The following is a 24,426-nucleotide window of genomic DNA, read 5'->3' as shown; positions in this document are numbered from 1 at the left end:
TAGAAACTATTTTGAGAAGGAGCAAAACAAAACAAGGGATTGCCATGAAGTAAGGAAAGGGAATGAATATACTTACATTAAGAAAAAGGAATATAAGTGAGTGCAGGCTATATGCCTATAATCTCAAGTGACTTCTGAGGTTGACACAGGAGGATCGCAAGCTTGAGACCAGACTCAGCAACTCAGTGAAGCTCTAAGTAATTTAGTAAGCCTTGTCTCAAATTGAAAAACAAAAGACAGTGGATATAGCTCAGTGATAAAGAGCCCTAGGTTCAATTCCTAGTGCCCCCCCCCCCAAAAAAAATAGTATAAAAGGATATATTCTATTTACTGTACAGATGTATTCCTAAAACGTTTATCGTGAATGAGAGTGTGGTACGTTAAGATTGGAAGAGGAGTTTTCAAAATGAAAAGGGAGCAATGGAACAGAGTCATCAGCAGAAGTTCTAATCTCAATTTGCTGTTTGACCATGGTAAATTTACCTAATTTCTAAAGAGCTTGGTGTACTTGCTTGTCTATAAAATGATGAAGAAGATTGTTGGACTTCAAAAATAGTTTTTGTTCTAGCTTTAGTAATCTCTGAATGCAAGTTTAAGTTAATTGTTTTATTATATTGTTCTTTTTTCACTGTGCCTAGTGAAAAGTTGTCTTAAGAACTCAAGGTTTAGGGCTGGGGATGTGGCTCAAGCGGTAGCGCGCTTGCCTGGCATGCGTGCGGCCCGGGTTCGATCCTCAGCACCACATACAAACAAAGATGTTGTGTCTGCAGATAACTAAAAAATAAATATTGGAATTCTCTCTCTCTCTCTATCTCTCTCACTCTCTCTTAAAAAAAAAAAAAGAAAAGGTGAAAAAAAAAAGAACTCAAGGTTTAGAGGCAGTGCTTTTTAACTTAAATGAAGTGCATAATTAACACATGATACCCTTGTATTGTGGAATTCGAATAATTTAGAGTTACTTAAGCCGAAAGGCAAAATTTTCATTTTATTCCCACCCTTCTAATCTTATCTTCCAAATCAGAGGTAACCCAATTACCAGTTTGAAATATGTGCTTTTTCTGTGTGTATTGCATATCTATATAAATATGAAGGTTTGGGTTTGTTTTTTTTTTTTAATTGTTGTTTACTTTTCCCCCCATTTTATGGTATAGGGTATTAAGTCTAGGGATGCCCCTACCACTGAGTTACATCTATAGCCCTTTTAATTTCTGAGACAAGATCTCGCTAAGTTTAAGTTGCCTGGGCTAGACAGGAACTTGTGACCCTCCTGCTTCTGTCTTTGTGGTAGGTGGGCTTAGAGGCATGCCTGCTTTATTTATTTATTTTTTTAGAGGTGTTTTCAGTGCATGTGTGTTCGTTTTAGTAAGTCATTCAGTATATATTGCTTTGCAGTTTGCTTATTTCACTTAAATTGTCTTACAGATCTTTTAGAATTTTAGCTTATATACCTACTTTTTTATTGTTGCATAGTATTCTGTGGACTTTAGGCCATTTCTGATTTTGTGGCAGTAATCAACAGGGCAGTAAGAACATCACTATGGAATAGTAACTTAATGGAACCCTACCTATATGGCAGTAAGAATTAATTAGCATGAGGAGATTAAATGTGGGTAAACTAGTTATAGCCAGTAAAAAGCAAGCAGACTTATTCATTGAAACACCAAAATGTACTATTTTATCAAAGCTTTTACAGATTCTCAGATTCATGCCCCTGAAAATGTTAAGAACTGAGATTTAGACAGGAAGGAATTACAGAGATTTAGAGCTATCAGAAATTGCAGAGACATACTTCTCTGCTCCTTTTAACTTCTATTGCTTTTGCTTTAGTGAAAATAATCCTTTAATTGGTCATCTGAACTAGACAACTTGTGAGTGAAAGAGGGAGGTATTCTAATAATACTTATATTGAGGTAGCAGACATATTTGTCCATATTTGTTCACCCTAACTGAGGAAACCATCACCTTTTGTATGGGTTATTGCAGCAGCCCCCTGTCTGGACTTCTTGCATTTATTCTTAGTCTGTACCAGTCCACTCTCACACAACACAGCCAAATGACCTTTTTAAAATAAAAATATGTTGATATCATTCAGTAGTTTAAACTCCAATGACTTTGTGAAAAAGTTACATTTACTTAATCTTCTTGTGATTATTATTAGAACATGGCAAGAAATAAAATAAAGGGCATTTAAATTGGGAGTCAAGAGACTTGTGTTTGAGTCTTACGTAATACTGGTTTGGTGACCTTCGGCAAGTTACTTAATTTCTTGAGCTGTTTCCTCAAATATAAAATATAGACTGTGTAGGAAGGGGATGAGGTAATAAATATGAAAGATATGATACAAACACAGGACATTTTTAATAGTTAACTTTGTGGCTTATTATAGTCTTTGAAAAATTTCCTTGGGTCCTTCCACAGTGTCTATCAAGTTGGGGTAGGATTTTTACAAGTGGAATCACCTTTCATGTTTCACAAAATAAAAACCTTAGTCATTAAAAAGAAAATAAAATCAGAGTCCATAAAACTTAAGTGACTTGCCAAAGATAAACATTAAGTTGATACTAAAACTTAGTATTATAACCTTAACTTTATAGTCTGATAATCTTAACACTAGGCTCTTCTGGCTTCCCAAAAGATTTCAGGGTTGGGTACTGGGGATTGAACCCAAGGGTGCTCTACTATGGAGCTAGATCCCCAGCCTTTTTTATTTTGAGGCAGGGTCTTGCTAAGTTGCCTAGGCTGAACTCGAACTTTCAATTTTCCTACCTCAGCCGTCTGAGTTCCTGGCATTACAGGCTGTACCACCATGCCCTGCTTCCCAAAAGAATTAAGCAGATTATGTATTTATTAAATTACAGCTCATCTTTCATAAATGGAGAACAGTTTAGGCATATTCACATAGATTACTGACTTGATCGGGACCTTTGACTTTTACAAGAGTGATAGCTTGCAAAGAGTCAATTTGTTAGATTACATAATTAGCTGGGAAGAGTACTAGACTGGTTCTTTCTGTGTCTGTGTGTGTCTCTGTGTACCAGGGATTGAACCCGACGATGCTTAACCACCAAGCCACATCTTCAGTCCTTTTTTTATTTTGAGATAGGGTCTCACTAAGTTGTTTAGGCTGTCACTAAGTTGCTGAGACTGACTTTGAACTTGCAATTCTCCTGCCTCAGCCTCCTGAGTTGCTTGCATTAGAGGCACGCGCCATTGTGCCAGACCACTAGACTGGTTGTGAAAATAGATCCAAGGTTTCAGAGGCTAGAATTGGAACTCAGGGTAGTCAAGAGTTTCTTTACTACCAGCAGTCCTAGGGCTATATCTTTACAGTGAGCCTCTCAGTGAACCAAGAGGGAAAATGGGCTACACCTCTCTCTCTCGGAAATTTAGCAAGTCTCCATTTGTCTTAATATCTCATAACTACTCTTACAGTAATATTAGATTGAACCATTTGAAATTGATAGTAGTGAATTGATACTAAAACTTAGTATTATAACCTTAAAACTTAGTATTATAACCTTAAAAAGGCCGTCTAATATTGTTCAACCTCTTTTATGGGGTGGTAGAAGTGGGTATGAGGCATCATAAGTTGGCAACCCAAATAGGACCTTAAAAATTGTGCTGCTATGGCACAATTCACAATGGCTAAACTGTGGAACCAACCTGGATGCCTTTCAGTAGATGAATGAATAAAAAAATGTGGCATATATACACAATAGAATGTTACTCAGCAATAAAAGAGAATAAAACCATGGCATTTGCAGGTAAATGGATGGAGCTGAAGAAGATAATGCTAAGTAAAGTTAGCCAATCCCCAAAAACCAAATGCCATATGTTTTCTCTGATAATAAGGAGACTGAATCATAGTGGGGTAGGGAGAGGGAGCATGGGAGAAATAGATGAACTCTAGATAGGACAGAGTGGTTGGAGGGGAAGAGAGGGGGCAAGGGGTTAGAAATGATGGTGGAATGTGATGAACTCCAAAGTACATGAATGAAGACACAAATTGGTGTGAATATACTTTATATACAACCAGGAAAAAAAAAATGTTGCCTCATGCCAGGTGCAGTGCTGTAACTTAGGAGGCTGAGGCAAGAGGATCAAAAGTTCAAAGCCAGCCTCAGCACTTAGCAACTTAGCGAGACCCTGTCTCTAAATAAAATATTAAAAAGGGCTGGGATGTGGCTTGGTAGTTAAGCACCCTGGATTCAATCCCTTGTACACCCCCATTCTCCCCAAATGTTGCTTCACAAAAGAGGAAGTCTGCTTTTTTTCCTATTAGACAGAAAATAGAAAAGCATTTTGGGAAGAAATAATAGTGATCATGGTCTAACAGTATGGATCAACTAGAATTGAGCTTAACTACCATGGAAATGAAAGATATCACATATAAAAATTCTAAGGTGAGAGACTGAATTGTTCTTACCCGTTCTTTTCTTAAGCATGCCATAGATTTTTGTCTGCCTTGTACAGTGAATGTAGTCAAAGCTCTCAAATTATACCTTTTGTACTATGTAAATGTCTTCATTAGAGCAATCCCATTTAAAGGTGAAGACATTGAGGCTCAGAGAGCCAAAGTCACTGTAATACAGAATCAGAACTTGGCATCTGAATTAAATTTAAAACCCATCTTTCCTTCAGTATCAGATTGTCATGGAAATATGTCTGGGAAGCTTGTTGATATATATGATCTTCAACATGAATATTGTTTACTGCTTCATAATGTTATGATGATAGAATTGGAGGTCACCCCCCCTTCTTAACTCAAATTTTGACATATTTAGAGAACATTTTGGTGAGAAAACCAACTAAGGGGATAGTGTAAAAATAGGGGAAAATTGGGGTGAGGGTTATAGCTCAGTGGTAGAGTACCTGCCTTTTATGCATGAGGCCCTGCTTTGATCCCCAGTACCACATAAAAAGAGGAAGAGGCTTGACCTTGGGAAAGATTTTCATCATTTTAATTATTTGACAAATTTAAAAACTTTTATTATTATTTTAAATTAGTTAAAATACTATGAAAATCTTTATAGATGTTAATCTATATAGTAATTCTGTGTAAACATGTTGGAGTTGTCCTTGTTTTAATTTTTATCATCTTTTTAAAAAGATTTACCTTGGGCTGGGCCCAGTGGCATGCATCTGATCCCAGCAACCCAGGAAGCTGAGACAGGAGATTGCAAGTTCAAGGCCAGCTATAGCAATTTAGGCAGACTCTCAGTACCTTGGCAAGTCCTTGTCTCAAAATAAAAAGGACTAGGAATGTAGCTCACCATTAAAAGTGTCCCTGGATTCAATTCCTACTATCAAACAAACAAAAAAAGCCAAACTTACCTTGGTATAGTTTTTCTTACAAGAAAGAGATTCTTTCTTAAGCAGAATATCTTTTAAATGTTCAATATTTTATTTTTTAGATGATAGTATTTCTGCTGCAAGTACTTCGGATGTTCAAGATCGCCTCTCAGCTCTTGAATTACGAGTTCAACAACAAGAAGATGAAATCACTGTGCTAAAGGCAGCTCTCGCTGATGTTTTGAGGCGTCTTGCAATCTCTGAAGATCATGTGGCCTCAGTGAAAAAATCAGTCCCGAGTAAAGGTAAGTAAGGGGGGTTGTGAAGTAGGGAGAGTCTTGCTTTATGCAACATTTTATTTGAAAATTTAATTGGGAATATAAACGTCTTTTTTCTGTTGCATTACCTGATTATAGTTTGTTTCTTTTTCCCAAGAAATTCTGCAACTTAAGTCTATTATTTTATTTACTTTTTTTGGGGGGCGGGGGTGGGGGAGGTGATACCAGGGATTGATCCCAGGGGCACTTGACCGCTGAGCCACATACCAAGCCCTTTTTATTTTTTATTTTGAAGCAGGGCCTTGCTCTTAGCATCTTATGCTTCTTAATTTGGAAATGTTTGTATAATAGTACTGATGGCACTTATATGCTTTTATGGCATACTGTTACTGTGAAGTTAGTATCTTCCAACTAGATAACAATTTATTGAGGGCAAGAACTGAATCTTCTTTTTATGTCTCCCATTCTATCTTAAACATAACAAGTAGATGTCATATGTTCATATATATTAAAAAAATCCTGTTATTACAGAAACATGATTTTAAATGATTATAGTTTAAATAGCTTTATTCTAATCTCTTTTGGTCATCTGTCCATTGATAAATTAATAATAATAATTAATAATCCTGAAAAAATTAATTTAAGCTATGATACTTATTACCAACCCCAATACAATGGAATTTTTAACTTCTAGATACTATGAGCTTCAAGGTTGAAAGAAACAGTTCCTAGCATCCTGTTGCTCTGAGGTTGACCACATGTAACTTTTTTCTTTTTTTAAGCATCAAGAAAGAATTTTGAATTCTTTCAGATTGATCAAGCATTTAAACATAATTCACATCTTTTACTGATTTCCAGGTAGACTAGATGGGGAGTGGCATGATTGCCCTTATTTTAACAATGGGAAAGGAAGGATTTGAATTGGCTTACCTACTGCAATAAGCCAGTATAAATTATAAACCTAGAGAAAAGTCTCATTCTAAATTCCAGCTAGATAAAAGATGATACAGTTAACCAGATATGAGGAGGAAGAAAGATTATGAATTCAGTTTTTGAATATTGAGTTTGCGGTATATGAATATGGTGTATGAATATGTACATATTGATAACTAAATTCCAGTTCTGGTGCACATGTTAGTCTTGGCTAGCCAAAAGAATTTGGGCCTGTTCAGCTCATGGATGACAGTTGGCGTAATAGAAAGAAGATATAAAATGAAATGAAAGTCCAGCATAGTTCCATTTAGAAGCTCCAACATTTCAGCATAACAAGAGTGTTTCATGTTGCCAGCTGCTATAGAGGGGTCAAATAAAGTCTTAGAAGTGACCATTTGATTTGGCATTCATAGTAAGAGTATTAGAAACATCTTCAAGGTAAAATTTTATTGGAGTAATAAGGTTGAAAATCAAATTCTGGTATTTTGGGAAGCTGCAATTGAGAATTGTGGAATTTAGAGCAGTAAATATAGCTACTCTTAAACTTGATTGATCATAGTAGCTAGAAGAGAATATTAAATTGGAGGCTACTTTTAATTTGTGAGTCTAGTAGCTATTTTGAAACATTCAATTAATTGTTGTTCACCAAAGTTATCCTCCTGTGCATTAAATCATTCTGCCAACCCAGCTGCACCATTAACACTATTCCTCCCTCCCCAAATTCTTCCCAGGTTCTGGTAACCAAATTCTACCCTGTTCTTCTTTGAGATCAATTATTTTAGTTTCCACATATATGTAAGAATGTGCAGTATCTTTCTGTGTCTAGCTTATCTCACTTTAAAATAATGTTCCCCAGTTCCATCCATGTTGCTATAAAGGAAAGTATTTCATTTGTTTTATGCCTGAATAATATTCCTGTGTGTGTGTGTGTGTGTAAACACACGCACATGTATGTATATACACAGACACATACTGCATTTTCTTTAACCATTCATCTATCAATATACCCCTAAGTTTATTCCATATCTTAGCTGTTGTGAATGATACTACAGTAAACATGTGAGTGTAGATGTTTTTTCAACATATGGATTTTATTTCCTTTGGACATATACTTGTAGGTGGGATTGCTGGATCGTACGGCAGTTTTGTTAAGGAACCCCACCATATTGTTTTCCTTAATGTCTGCATTTTCACCTGCAGTTTTTGAGAGTTTCCCTTTTTTTGCCTCCTTGCCAGCATTTATTAATATTATTATTTTTTAATATAATAGCCATGCTAAATGGGTGAGATGTTACCTCATTGCTGTTTTGTTTATTTTGCTGATTTTGATTTGCATTTTCCTGATAATTTGTGATGTTGAGAATTTTTATACAACTTTTTTTTAAAAAGTGTTTTAAAATAGTTTTGTTAGTCTTTAAAAACACTTAAAATGTTTTGGTTATGCTGAAATAACAGTACATTGTAATTGAGGAAAATTTAAAGAATTTTTAACTCATTTTTTTGTTTACTAAAGTACTTCAGTAACGAAAATTCTGAAAAATTTAAGGGAAATGTAAAGACTGCTTTTTAAAAATTTAACAGATACACAACATTTTGTATGATACCTCAGTTACTTAGACCTAATTCTCAGTGTCATAAAAATGTGAATACAGTTAAATAGCTATAGTTCCTTTTTTTTCTAATATTGTTTTTAGTTGTAGATGGACACAATATTTTCATTTTTATTTTTACATGGTGCTGGGGGTTGAACCCAAGGTCTCACACATGTGAGACAAGCGCTCTACCACTGAGCTACAACCGCAGCCCTATAATTCCTTTTCCCTAGGAACTTTTTTGCAAGTTGTTGTTTCTAGTCCTTTTCTAGTTGTCTTTAATCATAATTCCTTTGTAACGACTTATCAGTAGTGAATTATTCACTTCTGGAGGAGCCACAGAACCACCTGTAGCTTCAGCATTGGAACTTTTAATTTTCATGTAATATCAACCTAATTCTTATTAATTAAAGATATGTTGAATTTCTTTCATTTGATTCTAAAATTCTACTTCATGTTTTGCTTTGATTACTATTCTTATAAACATGCTAATGTGATATATTTTATTTCACATAAAATGGGGTCCACTAGTATCATTCATTCCCTTTTAGTGGAAAATTTGCCTAATATGTTTTCTAATATTGATATTAAAACATTGAGAGAATGGGGCTGGGGATGTGGCTCAAGCGGTAACGTGCTCGCCTGGCATGCGTGTGGCCCGGGTTTGATCCTCAGCACCACATACAAACAAAGATGTTGTGTCCGCCAAATACTAAAAAATAAATATTAAAATTCTTTCTCTCTCTCCCTCTCTCTTTAAAAAAAAAAAAACTGAGAGAAATACCCCATTTAAAATTTTATTATTTTATTATTGGCAGCTCTTTGTCTTAGAGTTTATATGTGGTATACTATAGAAGTACTTGGAAAAAATATTAAGTGACTGTTCACTATTGCCATTTGTGTATAGCATAAAAATAGGTCAACTGTTTTAACATTAAACAGGATTAACATGTTAAGGGTACAATATTTGGTATAAACCTTTCAAGCAAAGTATTTTCAAATAAATGAAAAATTTTATAAAATACTTATTTAAAATGCTTTGTAAAGATTTATATTTTTCCCTTTCAAAAGTAAAGTCATAACCATTTTATTTCATGTGATTTTTTTTTTTTAATCCCTTGTGAAGTTAGAAAAGACTGAAGATACTTAAAAATTCTCTCTGTGGGTTCTACATCTATGGATTCAGTTAAACACAGATCAAAATTTTTCACAGGTGAACAAAACCATGCCTGGCTAAACACATATAGACTTTTTTTGTTGTCATTATTCCATACAGTATAACACCTATTATCTAGCATTTATGTTGTATTGAGTATTTTAAGTAATGTAGAGATGATTTAAAGTATGTGGAAGAACTGGGTGCAGTGTTGCATGCCTGTAATCCCAGGCATTCTGGGGAGGCTGAGGCAGGAGGATTTCAAGTTCAAAGCCATCCTGAGCAAGAGTGAGGTGCTAAGTAACTCAGCAAGACTCTGTCTCTAAATAAAATTCAAAATAGGACTGGGGATGTGGCTCAGTGGTCTAGTGCCTCTGAGTTCAATCCCTAGTACCTCACTACAACCACCCCCAGTTAAAGTATATGGAAGGATATGCATAGGTTATATGCATATATCACACCATTTTATATAAGAGACTTGAGCATTTGTAGATTTGGGGATGGGCATGCTTCTGGAACCAGTCTCCCATAGGTATGGAAGGCTGACTGTATTCACTTTCTTTTTTTCTTTTTTTTGAGGGGGGGGGTAGGGGGAAGATGATACTGGGGATTAAACCCTGGGTGCTTTACCACTGAGCTACATTCCCAGTTTTTTTTTTTCATTTTTTTCTTTGAGACAGCATGAGGCTGCCCTCAAACTTGAAATCCTTCTGCTTCAGCCTCCTGAGGAGTTGCTAGGATTAAAGGTGTGTGCCACTGCACTTAGCTGACTATTCACTTTCACATAAATCATCGACAGAGCAGTGATCATCATTATCATAATCATAAAGTATACATTTTCTATTTTATATATATAGGCAGTCAGACTAAACAAACCCCTACAGGTAGATCGAGTGGAACCCTTTTATGATGCTGTGATTAGAAGGATAGGTCAGCTTTCCCACTGCTGACGACAACTGTTAAATAATTTTGTTAAATGGTGATAATATGACTTGGCTTCAAGTATGGATCAAACTAAATGTTAATGATGTCTGTGTTTTAATGGCTTCATGATATTCTATATCACATCATAGTAATATTGCCATTCAGTAAATGCCCAAATCAGAAACACACCTAACTAGTCACTTCATTATATTTAGTTCTCTTTTAGTTTATCTTTTTCCATGTGCCAAAACTATTAAAAACTAAGCCTCATATTTTTCTAAAGTATATTGTGCCAGACACTTAACTGAGATATAAATTTTTCCCATTACCTTTTAAGGTGGTTTATCATTTAAATTTCTCATATACCTTCTCTGTCAGAGAATTCTTTCCTTTTGACAGCATGTGTTCATAATATATGCACCAGTTGCAGTTGAATTTTTGCCAAAAGAAAAAAAATATGTACCTGTACTTTGGAACATAAAGGAAGGCCCAGGGAACATTTTAGCAGTTCTAACTGCCAGGAAGACAAATTATACAACAGCTGGTGCCTGGGAAACCCATTAGGACCTTTTGGGGGTGAACAAATGAATGTAATTTGAGACTACAACCTAGTGGCATTATGTGAAGATAAGCTGTTAGTACATAATTTTGCAGAGGTAAAAGAGTCATATTTACCTATCTAAAGGTAGTAACTAGTAATTTAAATCCGGAAACTGTTGGTAAATCAAAGATAAGAAGCATTGTAATTGCCACTGGAGAAATAAAAGAACTTAGTTTTAAAATATAGGGGTCAATTCTCCAAAAGCAATGTTCCCAATTATATAGTTTCTGGTGAGATAATGTGAAGACAGTTCTGTATTATTTGGCCCCTATCCCAAATAACATTTGGGAGAAGGTAGAGATTGTTAGGTTTTGCTGTGAAGGTTGTTAAGTAAATTAAAATTTTCAGATTGGGAAGGTATAAATCTCCTTGCTGGAACCATTCAGGTAAAATAACTGATAATTTTGATAGGGCATGAGGGAATGAGTCCTGATTACCTCAGAGACTTCTAGGTTGCCTTTTGTGTATAGATTGCCTCAGACCAGGTAGTAATTACCATTTACAGGGTTTCATTGCTCTGAGAGTCAAATGCCTGCATTGTCATTTTCAGTCAAAATATACTTTAAAAAAATCGTAGTAAGGAGTTGAAAGGACTAACATCTTCACGTGAGAAAAGAGGAAATGAGAAGGGTATATAGTTCCAAATGGAGAAGATAAAATTTGATGGAGTATATGTTAGTCTTTAGTCTTCTCAAAGAATGAAATAAGATAAAGGTGGCAAAGAGGTTGAGAATGAAGAGTGTGAACGAGAAGAGGTATGTAGTTGAAGCCATTGAGCATGTGATCAGGAATCTGATATAAAAGATTTTGAGCATTATAATTCTTTCTCCATGGATCATCTTTATCTTTCTTTTGATCAAAATTTCATCTAACTTTGAGACCTCTTTAATTATTTCCTATAAATTGTCTATTTTTTGTCTCAGAATTGTTTTAAAACTTTATTTGTATATCTCTATTGGCATTTATTTATGTTGTTTCTACTAGATTGTAAACTATTTAAAGACAAGGACAGTTGCTTACTACCATAGCCAGCCTTTAAATGACTCAATAAATAGCTAGTTGAATGAAGGAAGAAGAAAATTAGAGAAGTAGGAAATTGTGACAAAAGAAAATTACTGCTTTAGAGGGAGAGATGGGAAAATTTGCAAAAACAAAGATATTATGTATGGGGGTAACAAGGATTTTAGATTTTGAGATTTATAATATGTAAATCTTTGCTTTGTGAGTCTATAGTACTGTGAAATTCATCAGTTAATATTTAGGAACTGTCAGGCTAAAGTGTCAGAAAGCCCATTTGCTTGAGTCTTGCATTCAAGGAAAAAAAAAATGGGGAGGGGAGGGAAAGGGGAGAGAGAGAGAGAGAGAGAGAGAGAGAGAGAATGAGAATGACTTCAAGGACATATCCCCCATCTGCCAAAGACCTGCTTCCTCCAACTAGGCCATACCTTGTAGATTTCTCCTAGTAGTTCATTAAATTATGAATTCATCAATTGATTAGATTGGATGAGATTACAGCCTTCATGATCCAGTCATCTTCCAAAAGCTCCATCTCAAAAATACTGCTGACTTGGGGACTAAGCCTTTAACTTAAAGGAACATTTTAGATCCAAACCAGAACAAATTCCTATTTGTTTTTCTGCCACAACTCAGATGGCTGAATTCTCTCTTCTTCCTGGTTATTGTACCTAGACTTAAATTTTAATTTCTTTGGCTACTACAGTATAACCTTGAGCATGCTAAATTCTCTGAACTTCAGTTTCTTCATCAGTAAAACTGTGATAATAATAAATCCTTTTTAATCTTGTGATAAAGAATATTAAAGGAGATTACAATTATAAAATACTTAGGACAATACCTAACAAATAATAAGTGCTTGGTAATTAATACTACTCTGTACCACTTAATTGATGGAAAGTTTTATCTTCCTTTCATCTTTTCAGAATACTAGTCACTGCTTTAGGTACTGGAGATCTAAAAAAAAAATTTTTTTTTTATCCCCAAAGAAATTCGGGTAAAGTAAGAAGACAAGTCAATAATTATAAAATTGTATTATTTAATATTAATAAAGGTAAATTAAGAATGCTGTAGGAGCACCTAGATAGATGCATAACTCAAACTGGTATTGAAGGTTCTTTGTTAAAGGTGACATTGCCACTCATTTATCTTCATGATCTTAATAGCTATTTACTGGTACCATTTACTCAATACCTGTGATCTAGATAGCTGTGCTTAAGAATTATCTGTTTACTAGATTGGTCCTCTTGTGTCCTTCAAAATTCATGTCCAAAAACTGAACTCATCTTTTGAGTTCTACATATTTCTTAAAATTGTTATTCCTTTTCATTCATGCTAACCAGCTCTTATTTCAGGTCCTCATAACCTTATTTTTGGACCACTGCCCTGAAATCTCTTCACATACCCACTGGAACACAAATCCAACTAAGTCTTTTTTCAACTTAAAACCCTTTAGTGGATCTATATACAAAGTCTCTATGATCTAATCCGGCATGCCTTCCCTATTCAGACACCTCTCTTGTTGTATAGTTTAGCCATATCAAAGAGTTTTTTGTTTGTTTGTTTTGGTCTTCTCCACCCACCTCTGCCCACCCAATGCCCCATATATATACACACACACTGCTTTGCACTTTGCTCTTACATTTTTTTCTTTCTTTACATATACTAGAATAGGATCCTGCTATCTTATCAGCTACCTTTCAACTAGCTGTTTCTTACTTGTCCTTTAAGACTTCATTCTGTATTTCCCCTAGGAAACCTTGCTTGAGCTCTGTGTCCTTAATCATCCTTTCAAAATTATATGTGCTTTCTTTGTACTTCCACAATATCCCATTGATATATCACTTTGTTACTGTATTTACCACATTTTCATGTGCTTCTCTTGGAAGATTTTGAACTGTGTGATGTCAGTGGCTGCTTTGTACAGACACTTTTATAAAGGCAAGGCTAGGATCACAGTAAGTCCTGAGTAAATATTTAATGAGTGGGTGGATAATGAATATGTGTTAGTTTAGGCAAGTAGGGGTGACTAAGCATATGCTTGAAAGAAGGCCCATCCAAGTATGAAAGTGTAGAAGAATTAAAGTATTTCATTTAGGAGCTTAGAATAAACAGGCACAGGGTGTTAGATTAGGGGTGTCAAGAAGTGAGCCTAGGTAGGTAGGGCCTATTGCAAAAGATTTCTGATGTCTTACTAAGAATTTTCTTTTTCCTTTTTTTTTTTTTTTTTGTATTGGGGATTGAACTTAGGGGCACTTTACAACTGACCATATCCCCATCCCTTTTTATTTTTTATTTTGAGACGAGTCTTGCTAAATTTGATGAGACTGGCCTCAAACTTGCTATCCTTCTGCCTTAGCTTCCCCAATTCCCTGTGATTACAAGAATGCACCACCATTCCTGGCACAATTTTATTCCTTTTTAAGATTAAAAATATTCCATTGTTATGTACATAGCACATTTTATTATGTACTCATCCATCCTTGGACATTTGTTTGTACCTTTTAGTTGTTATGAATGATGCTGTTATGATAATCAAGGGGTTTTTTGGTGTGTTTGTTTGTTTTGGTCTTCTCCATCCACCTCTGCCCACCCAGTGCCACACACACATACATACATACATACATACATACCGGCTTTGCTCTTACGTTCTTTCTCTTCCTTTACACATGCTACAATAGGATCCTTGTATCAGCCACATTTTAACTGGCCATTTCTTACTTGTCCTATAAGATTTCCTCTACAAATCTGCTTGAGTCCCTGATTTCAAATCTCTTGGATATACACCCAAAGTGGAATTGCCAGGCCATATGATTATTGTATATTTAATTGTTTGAAAAACCACCATCCTGTGTCCTACAGTGGCTGTATCATTTTATATTCTTACTAGTAGTGCATAGGTTTCCAGTTTCTCCAAATCCTTGCCAATACTTACTTTTTTTCTGTGTTTTTGTTGTTTTGTTTATTATCCTATCCTAATGAGAGTATGAATCTCTTTTGAGATGAAACTTGAGGTATTGAAAGAGAAATGGAAGTGAATTACAAGCTATATGTAATATCTGTGAGTTTGCATATATGTATACATTTGTACATATGTCTACATTTCTATAGTGGTTAATGGGTTTTTCTGTAATAAAAAGAAAATCATATTTCAAAAAGTGTTGATATAGCCAAAGTAGTGCTAGGAGGAAAATTTATCACAGTAAATGCCTACAAAAAAAAAAGAAAGCCGGGGAGTATAGTTCAGTAGGTATAAGACCTTGGGTTTAATCCCCAGCATTTAAAAAAAAAAAAAAAAGGAAGAGAAGAAGAAATCTCAAATCAATAAACCAACGTCACATCTTAAGGAACTAAGAAGAAAAAACTAAAACCCAAGATCACAGAAGTGTGTGGAAATAATAAAATTATAACAAAAATAAATGAAGTAGAGCATAGACAAACAATAGAATCCATAAAACCAAAAGTTATGAGATAACACTTGATACTCCCTCAAGTGGTATGTTTTTTTAAAACATTGAAAATAGCAAATGTCTGCAAGGTTTGGTGAAATTGGAACCCTCATACATTGCTGGTAGTATTTTAAAATGATACAGCAACTGTGTGACTAAGTTAAATATAAAGTAATTTGTTGATTGTGGTAGCATATGTCTGAAATCTCAGCAGCTTGAGTGACTGAGGCAGGAAGATCACAGGTTCAAGGTTAGCCATTGCAACCTAGTGAGACACTGTCTCAAAAAATAAAAAGGACTTGTGTTGTTCACAGGTAAAACACCCCTGGGGTTCAGTCCTCAATACCAAAAATAAAATAAAATAAACATAGAACAATCATATGACCCAATAATTTCACTCCTAGGCATATATTCAAAAGAATTGGGGGGAAAAAAAAAAGTTCAGATGACATCTTGTACACAGTGTTCATGGTGGCAATATTAACAATAGTCAAAAGGTAGAAGATCCAGGTTATCATCAGCAGAGGAATGGATAAACAAAATGTGGTATATCCATACAATGAGATGATGATGATGATGATGATGATTTTGGTGGTGCTGGGTATTGAACTCAGAGCCTGTGAGGCAAGCACTCTACCAACTGAGCCAAATCCCCAGCCCCCACAATGAGATATTATTGAGTTATAAAAAGAGTACAGTATTTATATATGCTGATACATGTGTGAACACAAAATATTGTATGATTCCATGTATAGAAATTATCCAGAATTAGACAGATCTGTGGAAACAGAAAGGGTTAATAGCTGACAGGGGCTTGAAGGAGAAAGAAAGGAATGATGGGTAAATGTTTAGTGGGTACAGGGTTTCTATTTGGAATGATGAAAATGTTCTGGAAGTTGATAGTAGTGATGGTTGAACAACATTGTGAATATACTAAATAAATTATACCTTATTAAATGGTAAAAGTGGAATTTTTATGTTATTAGTGTTTTACCATGGCAGAGGAGAGGAGCCATTGATACCCGAAGTCACTTATTTAGCATGCTAAAATTAAATCTAATGACCAGTGTTATTAGCATTTGGGGTTTGAGGGTTATTATGTGTGAGATTTCTCATGAGAAGTTTCAAAAAGCAAATGCCGTAGGTCTTCCCCTTTCCCTGTACTGATTCGTTCAATTTGAGGTAGGATCTAGGAGCCTATATTAAGGATGTAATTATGATAATTATGGTAATTATGATACAAGTAAAACCCAGTGGCTTATTGTCAAAACAGCAGTGTTACACTGCCATGTATTGAGCACTGTAGAATGTTAAGTATTTTAGTTCCTATATATAAAAGTTTTATTTTGTGTGTGTGCTTTTGTGAAGAAAAGCAAATATGAGATTGGTCAAATCAAAAAGTTAGATTTTACATGAATGCATGTGATAAAACTGACTTCAGAAATCAAAAGTATTCTCTATTTCTAAATTGTAATACTTTTGATTATCAATCTACATGACTTCATATCTTGTGATAAGACTGCTCCTGATCACACCAATCTACCCACCATACATTTGGTTCACTCATTCTTCTCTATAAGAAAAGAAACTACTTTATATATTTAGACTTTTTATGTGAAATAGCATTCTAAGATTTGACATTATGATTTTTAGGATTTAAAATATATTTCAACAAAAAATATATTTCTGAAGATTGATGATATGAGATTTATTTGAGACCTAACCTTGAATCATGTGCTTTAAAGCTGCTATGCCTAGAAAGCAAACCATTTTGCTAAGAAAATGAGCAGCATTGCCTCACAAAAGGAAAGAGGAATAGGCTGCATTTTTAGCAACTCAGCATCTCTCTATTGGTCTTTTTTGATAGGATTAAATCTTGTGGGCTGGGGATGTGGCTCAAGCGGTAGCGCGCTCCCCTGGCATGCGTACGGCCCGGGTTCAATCCTCAGCACCACATACAAACAAAGATGTTGTGTCCGCCAAAAACTAAAAAATAAATATTAAAAAATTTCTCTCTCTCTCTCTCTCTCTCTCTCTCAAAAAAAAAAAAAAAAAAAATCTTGTGATAATAATGATGTCCTATATACAAGTGAGGCAGTCTGCTCACTGGTTCTAAACACTAATGGACTTAATTTTTAAAATTTTGATCTTTGTAATATTTTGAAGTTTGATATGAGTTTTTTATTTTGTTTTGTTTTTTTAGGCCAACCAAGCCTTCGAGAAGCTATTTCCATGTCCTGTATAACCAATGGAAGTGGTACGAACAGAAAAACAAGTCACACCAGTTCTGTTTCAATTGCAAGAAAAGAAACTCTCTCATCTGCTGCTAAAAGGTACCTATTTATAAAGAAAAAAGGAAAAAAATGCAAAATTATGTGTGATACAAGTCTTTTTTTGAAAAAAATATGAAATAGAGCTGTTTGTAACTCAAGTGAGCATGTCCTTTGAATTTTTCAATTGTGAATGAGACATCTAATCTATGCACATTGAATTTATATTCATCATTATCTGTCAAATTTTAGTAAGGAAATTTTTGTTTCTTCCTAAGGAAAGAGAACAATTTAATTTCCTGGTTTCTTTTTAATTTTTTTCAGGAAGAATTTATTGATAAATATCTCTGTATTTAATGAAATTCTGGAAGTGAAATTTCCTTAGCAAGTGATATATTTAATAAAACATTTTAAGGGGAAAATAGAATCTTTGATATATGTCTGCATTAGTGGGAAGTTAATAACTTTTTTCTTTAACCATAACTATAAAATTAAGGTTTAATTCAGAATATTATAATAACATGTTGTGTGCCTATTTTTGTCTGTGTCTGCATGTTGGGGGATGCTGGTCAGGAAGGCTATGGAATTGCTACAATATAACATTTTCAGTATATTATAGATTTGAATTCTGTATGTTCTTTTCATCAATCAGTTGAATCTTTTGTTGCAATAAAATTGCTTATAGGACTTTTCCCTTTTTTAAAATTTCTAGCAAATTATTCCATATAGAGTTTGGAGAGACCATAGAATGCATGAAGAAAAACCTTAAATAATAGAATAATATGTAACAATATTTTGATAGGAGATGTTTACCTCAATAAACTAATACCAGTGACTGAATTTTTCATAGTGTGGAATTGTAGATGTTTAACCAAACAGGTAGCTAAAGGAGTCATAAAGAAATAACAAGATCGTAAGTCCTTTAAAAACTTCCTCCTAGAATTTAATTGTTGAAGTCATCATGACAGCATCTAGACTTTGCTCTTTAAAGGATGCTAAAATTTGTTACCTGTCCATTTTAGGAAAAAATTCATAGTAGAATTTGTAGTAGAAATTTTTAAATAAATATTCATATTGTAGCTAATAACAGTTTGCTTTCAGCCCATTTCATAGGTACCTGTTGTACTATAGCTATATAGTGATCAGTATTATGCACAGGAACAATTTGATAACCTAAGACCAGCTGATTTTGTTACTTTATATCACAGGGACTTTATATTTTGCTTTTAAATAATCCCTAGTACCAAAACACCCAGAAAGAAAATCTCTTTTTGTTATACTGGGCCCACATAAGAGTAGTGGCCCACATATTTAGGTTAGTTAGAAAACCAAGAACAAAGTAACTTCTAAATTTGAAAGGTAATCCGATGTTTTTGAGGTAAATTTTTATTTTTTAGTATATGGTTTTTAAAAATTTGAACATGAAATAGATAGTAGCCATTGTGGAGCCAAAAGGTATCAAAACTGAATCAGATTAAGAAATGTCACTGTAAAAATAACATTTTAAACTACTATAATGTGATAGTTAAATTGTGTGTACTATGTATATTAAAATATTTTTGGAATGTACTTCCTTATAGATTATGTACTTTATAGTAAAATTACAAAATAGCCTTTGTTTTAGACCTATAAGTAGTTGGTAGTTTTCTGCCTTTTCAATAATGAAATATGAGTTTTGATTCCATCTGTTTTGTAATGTTGCCAAGAGTGTGATATAAGTACTCCTATCTGGTATGGTTGTGAATGGAAGGTGATTCATGAATAAAGAATCAAAGTGTGGAATTATAAGAATTTATACGTAAATACCTTAAATATTTTAACATTCATATTATTCATTTTTTATTTTTTTATTTAAATAAAAGGTCAGGCCTCCCACCCCATCTAAGGATGCATCTCTGATTAAATTTCTTGTTGATTGTGAAATAAAATAATGACCAAAAATAACTTTTCATAATTTTTAGTTTCATTTATTTATTTTTTTATATTTATTTTTTAGTTTTAGTCGGACACAACACATTTATTTATTTGTTTGTTTATTTGTTTGTTTGTTTATTTATGGTGTTGAGGATCGAACTCAGGGCCTCGCACGCACTAGGTGAGCGCTCTACTGTTGAGCCACAACCCCAGCCACTTAGTTTTACTTACAAAGGCAGAGTAATAAATTTTTAAAATCTGGCAAAACAATATGTTAGAATCCATCTCTATTTCTGTGATATTTAAAATTCTCACTCCAGCTTAACAGTTTTTTTAGTAACTCACTTTTAGTCTTTCTAGAACATTCAAGTTAGTTTTCATAGAACTTGTCATTCTCTTTTCTATGTGTATTTTGTTGATTTTCTTTGTATTTAATTAACTTGCATAATTAAAATAACAACTACTGACATCAGCAGGTTTGAGGAAAAAATGAACTCTTGCTAAGATTAAAACTGAATTGAAGGGGTCTGAAAATGGATCTCTGCCGTAGAGCACTTGCGCAGCATGTGCAAGGTCCTGGATTCAATCCCCAACACTAAAACTAAATAAAACAAAACTCCATAGACAGAAGCAGGAGTATTCAAAGAAATTAGGGAATAAACATGAGCTTTTAATGTGCCTGAGACATCAGTTTGTTTTCACAGGTAATGGAAAATGTCACTAATCCTCTCATTTGGATAGGTTTTCATTGCCCTCCACCCCCAGCTTCCTAGATGGCAACATCCATTTGAGGTAATTTCTGTCCTTTCTGACCAGAAGGGCAGTCTTTACAGGATATATTGCCTTAGAATTTTTATAAAATTTTTACTGAAGCTTTTTAATAATTTCCAGAGTTTTCAAAGAAATAGTTTTCCATATTGAATGAAAGCAGTAAAAGTTGTATTAGTTGTGTATGATTTAGGGTTTTGAATTATATAATAATCACTTTTCTATCATTTGATTTTTTTTAATTTGTTTAAATATGTGTTGTTCCATGTTATACTTTATTTTACAGTGGTACAGAAAAAAAGAAAGAAAAACCACAAGGACAGAGAGAAAAAAAAGAGGAATCTCATTCTAATGATCAAAGTCCACAAATTCGAGCATCACCTTCTCCCCAGTCCTCTTCACAGCCTCTCCAAATACACAGACAAACTCCAGAAAGCAAGAATTCTACTCCCACCAAAAGGTTTCAACCGTCCCCAAGTACAGAGTTAGGGAATGGTTGTAAAGATACCTAAATTCTGTGACTTGGGAAAAACTTAGCTATCCATGGATTTCAGGAGAAAAGCCCACTGGCTTTTTTTCTTTATTTTTTGATATCATATGTATTTTAGAAAATTGGGGAATAAAAATTTAAGGTTAAAATTTCTTAGTTAAAACTGGAAAAGAAATAAATTTTTAATGAACAATTTGGCAAAAGAAGGCATGAATAATCTATTTTAAACCCAAAACAATGTTTTTATAACATAGAATACTTTTAAATTTAATATAGTCATGTATAAATTTATAGCCATGGATAGAATGGCCATAGGTAATTATCCGCACCACATTTTGGCATCATTACAACCTTCAACTTGCAAGGGCCCTTCTCAATAAATGGCTCTTCATTGTGGCTGCCTCTCAGGTTTAGTTTTGGGTCTTGGGAGGATAAGTTCTTGCTTGAATAGGGAAACAAATTCATTTCACCTGGTCTTTTCTATGCTAAAGGCTTGCTTGAGGGCTTCTCTGTGTCCATAAAATTAGTATTTTAAAATTATGAGAGGGGGAGAAGGGACAACATTCTAACAATGTGTGAGCCTAAATTGGGTATTTAAACCTGCATGCTGGGAGTTTACTGCTACATCTACCTTGTAATAAAAAAACTGAGACCAATTAAATTGGCCTGTTTTAGAAGTGCAGATTCAAGTTTTATCATTAGGTTTATATTTTACCATCATACTTCTGCTTAGAAATCGTAGAAACTATTAAACCATTCCCGAAACTGGATAGGATTTTAATAAAATAAATAACTATTCCTAAAGGATTTATAATAATTTTTATTTGACCAGTTTGATATTTTGTCTCAAATCTGTAATGGAAATTTGGGAAACCAAAGTACCCTTCACTTGATTGATGCACGATTACCATTTGCTTTTTTTATGTGCCTCATGCAGATTCTTAGGCTGTCTAAATGGTTTGTTATTTTTCTGCCTGGTCTGTGGAGTTTTCCTTGGATATAACTTAGTAATGTTATGTAACTTTGGATTGTTTGTGGTTAAAGGTGGCTTTATATAATGAATCTCTTTAAGGTTCTCATATGATTTGATATCTTCTTTGTCCCGGTCTTTTTTTCAGCTTCTTGAGGTCTCCTGGAAATGTGCTTGCCCTTCTAAATTGCTCTTTGGAAATACTACTGCAAGAAGTATTGAAGCCTGGATGAGTTTTAGGATAGTTAGCAATGCAGCCAAAAAGTCATTTACAAATAAAAAGTATTCAGTTAATATAGAAAATGAGCATTGATAATACCACTTTTTGATTGAATCTTGTTTATTTCTGATCATAGGTGAAATTGTCTTTAAAGATATAAACAAGAATTTCACTTTTAGTCTCACAATTTATTTAGAAACTGTCTTTAGAACCATATGTAATTTAATTACTTGAGGACATAATTCCATAAAAATGAAAGTTACAGCCTTACAATTCAGTGACTGTGAAAATGTACAGAATTTTTGTAACTATATTATAACTCAAATTTAAGCAATTTTTTTCTGTTATCAGCAAAATGTATAGATTTATTTCTATCAGTGAATTTCTTCTAGTGAATATTCTTAATAATACTGAAATTTACAAAACAGACTTGGTAATTGCCTTGTTTAACTCCTTTACTCATCCAGGCAGAGCCTTTCAACTAATCCTTCCTTCTCTTTTCTGGATTGCTTTAATGAAATGTTAATAACTGCTTTTGTGTTCTACTTAAACTGTCAGTTACATGTCATTGCTACTCAGAATTTTTGGCTAAGAAGTTAATATTTCTTCTAGCATCAAACGAACACCAACAGCTGAAAAGTCACATAATTCATGGGAAAATTCAGATGATAGTCGTAATAAATTATTGAGAACAGCTTCAACATCAAAACTGATATCAAAAGTTATTAAAAATACAGACAAGTAAGTATTCTTTCTTCATTACATCTAAATATTAATAATTCTGTGACTCTTGTTTGCATATACATTTATATTTGTCATTTGAAATTTTTAAAAATTTGTATTATAATTTATCAGTTTTTTCTTCAGTGTATTTTTTTAAGTCTTCTCAGAAAAGCTATTTCCTTCTTAATGTCCCAAATAGTAAATCTCCTATATGATTTGAATATTTTTCTTAAATTCTTTTTATTCTGTCAGTGTTTAGCTATCTGTGAGACATTCATTGTTTTACAAAACAATGTATATTAGTAGTTGAGATCAGTTATTAGTTGAAACCAGTGAGGCATATTGATGCTTAAATTTCACTTCTGGGTCTTTATCTGGGTTGTGGGCTAGGCCCAGAGTTGTACAATTTCTTCAGATGATTCTAATGGTCAGCTGTATAAACTTATAAAATAAATGTGTTCTTTGAATTCCTTTTTTAGGCATAAAGATGTCATCATCAATCAAGGTAAATTAAAAATCCTGTAAATTTATTTTTTGCTTTTCTACATCAGCTTAATTTTTGCTAAATGATAAGAATGTTGTCTTACTTTCATTTGGTCTACTTTATTCATAGTAATCAGAGACATGTTACATTATTGTAGTCATTTAAAAATGCTCAATTTTTATTGTAAGATATGTCATTTTTGTTTCAACCAGCAAAAATGTCAACCCGTGAAAAAAACAGCCAAGGTAAGAATAAGCTACGCAGTTGGTCGCCTTCTAAGTTAATTTCTTCCTGGATCTCTTATTTGGCTTTTCATATGATTTCCCTCTTAAAAAAGGAAATATCATGCTAATTTGAACTAGAGAATCCGGCTACTTTTTTAAAATCCCTCTTATTTTTATGAGACAAAGAAGTATAAAATGTTTTCTCCCTTAAAAAAAGTTACACTTAGAAAAGCCATTTAAAAGATTGATAAATTTTAACTCAATTTTCTGTCTTGCCAATTTCGTTGCAAATAATCACTCATTTCTTGATGCTAAGACTGAAAATATAATGAGTCTAGCAAACCATTTCCTCTTAAGTTTTTCTTTTATATTGATTGTAATTTCTGGCTACTTGCTGTTGTTGGCTTGTTCTAACCAAACAAGGTAAGCAGACATTCTGTAAATACGTATTTAATTTAATTGCAAAGTAGGTAAGTTTTATGTATAAGTTTTACATTCTCCTTAGATTGCCTGCAAATTTAATTGAAGCATGCTGTTCTAAATGAAAGCATGTCTTTTCTGTGCATGCTTTTTGCAGCTCATTTCTATGTATCATAGTTATCTTTATTTTCTCAGCTTAAGTGTAGACAAATTTTTGTTAGAGATTTTACTTGATTTCTGTGGATTTTTACTCTCTTTAGTCCTAATAAGAAAAAAATATATGTTATCTTCTTTGGATCATTTATCTGAAATGATAAATGAGGTTGAGTTTTTTTTTTTTAAGTTGTAGGTGGACATAATACCTTTATTTCATTTTTATGTGGTGCTGAGGATCGAACCCAGTGCCTCACGTGTGCTAGGTGAGCACTCTACCACTGAGCCACAACCCCAGCCCCAAATGAGGTTGAATTTTCATGGCTTTATTCTCTTTAGTTAGGTCTTAACTTTCTCCCTCCATACCAGTACAGAATAGATTAGGCAAAGGGTTGAGATCCTTTAAGGAAAAATGAGATTTTATTTACAAAGACAATTCTTACTATATTATATATCGAAACTTCTTTTTTCTTTTTTAAATAGAGGATGTGATGTATAGTTGAAATGACAGTAAATGGACAGTTGCTGTGTTTATTGTTTGGTCCTGGCTC

General features: G+C 33.7%; 1 protein-coding gene across 7 annotated transcripts in view; it reads left to right on the top strand.

Annotated features, from left to right (window-relative positions):
* Positions 1–24,426, top strand: part of Eml4 (EMAP like 4) — a 138,317-nt gene that overhangs the window by 57,636 nt on the left and 56,255 nt on the right. For 2 of the 7 annotated variants that reach the window (XM_048804477.1, XM_048804483.1), the window contains exons 2-7: positions 5,415–5,597; positions 17,443–17,572; positions 20,478–20,651; positions 22,484–22,612; positions 23,074–23,099; positions 23,267–23,323. In XM_048804477.1, coding sequence (XP_048660434.1) covers positions 5,415–5,597; positions 17,443–17,572; positions 20,478–20,651; positions 22,484–22,612; positions 23,074–23,099; positions 23,267–23,323 — 699 coding nt within the window. The remainder of the gene's footprint in view (positions 1–5,414; positions 5,598–17,442; positions 17,573–20,477; positions 20,652–22,483; positions 22,613–23,073; positions 23,100–23,266; positions 23,324–24,426) is intronic. The other 5 variants (XM_015479732.2, XM_048804479.1, XM_048804480.1 and 2 more) reach the window with 5 other exon arrangements.

Source organism: Marmota marmota, unplaced genomic scaffold (genome assembly GCF_001458135.2).
Source record: "Marmota marmota marmota unplaced genomic scaffold, marMar, whole genome shotgun sequence".
Lineage (NCBI taxonomy): Eukaryota > Metazoa > Chordata > Mammalia > Rodentia > Sciuridae > Marmota > Marmota marmota.
Note: the sequence above shows the minus strand (reverse complement) of the source record. Positions and strands in the feature narration are given on the sequence as shown.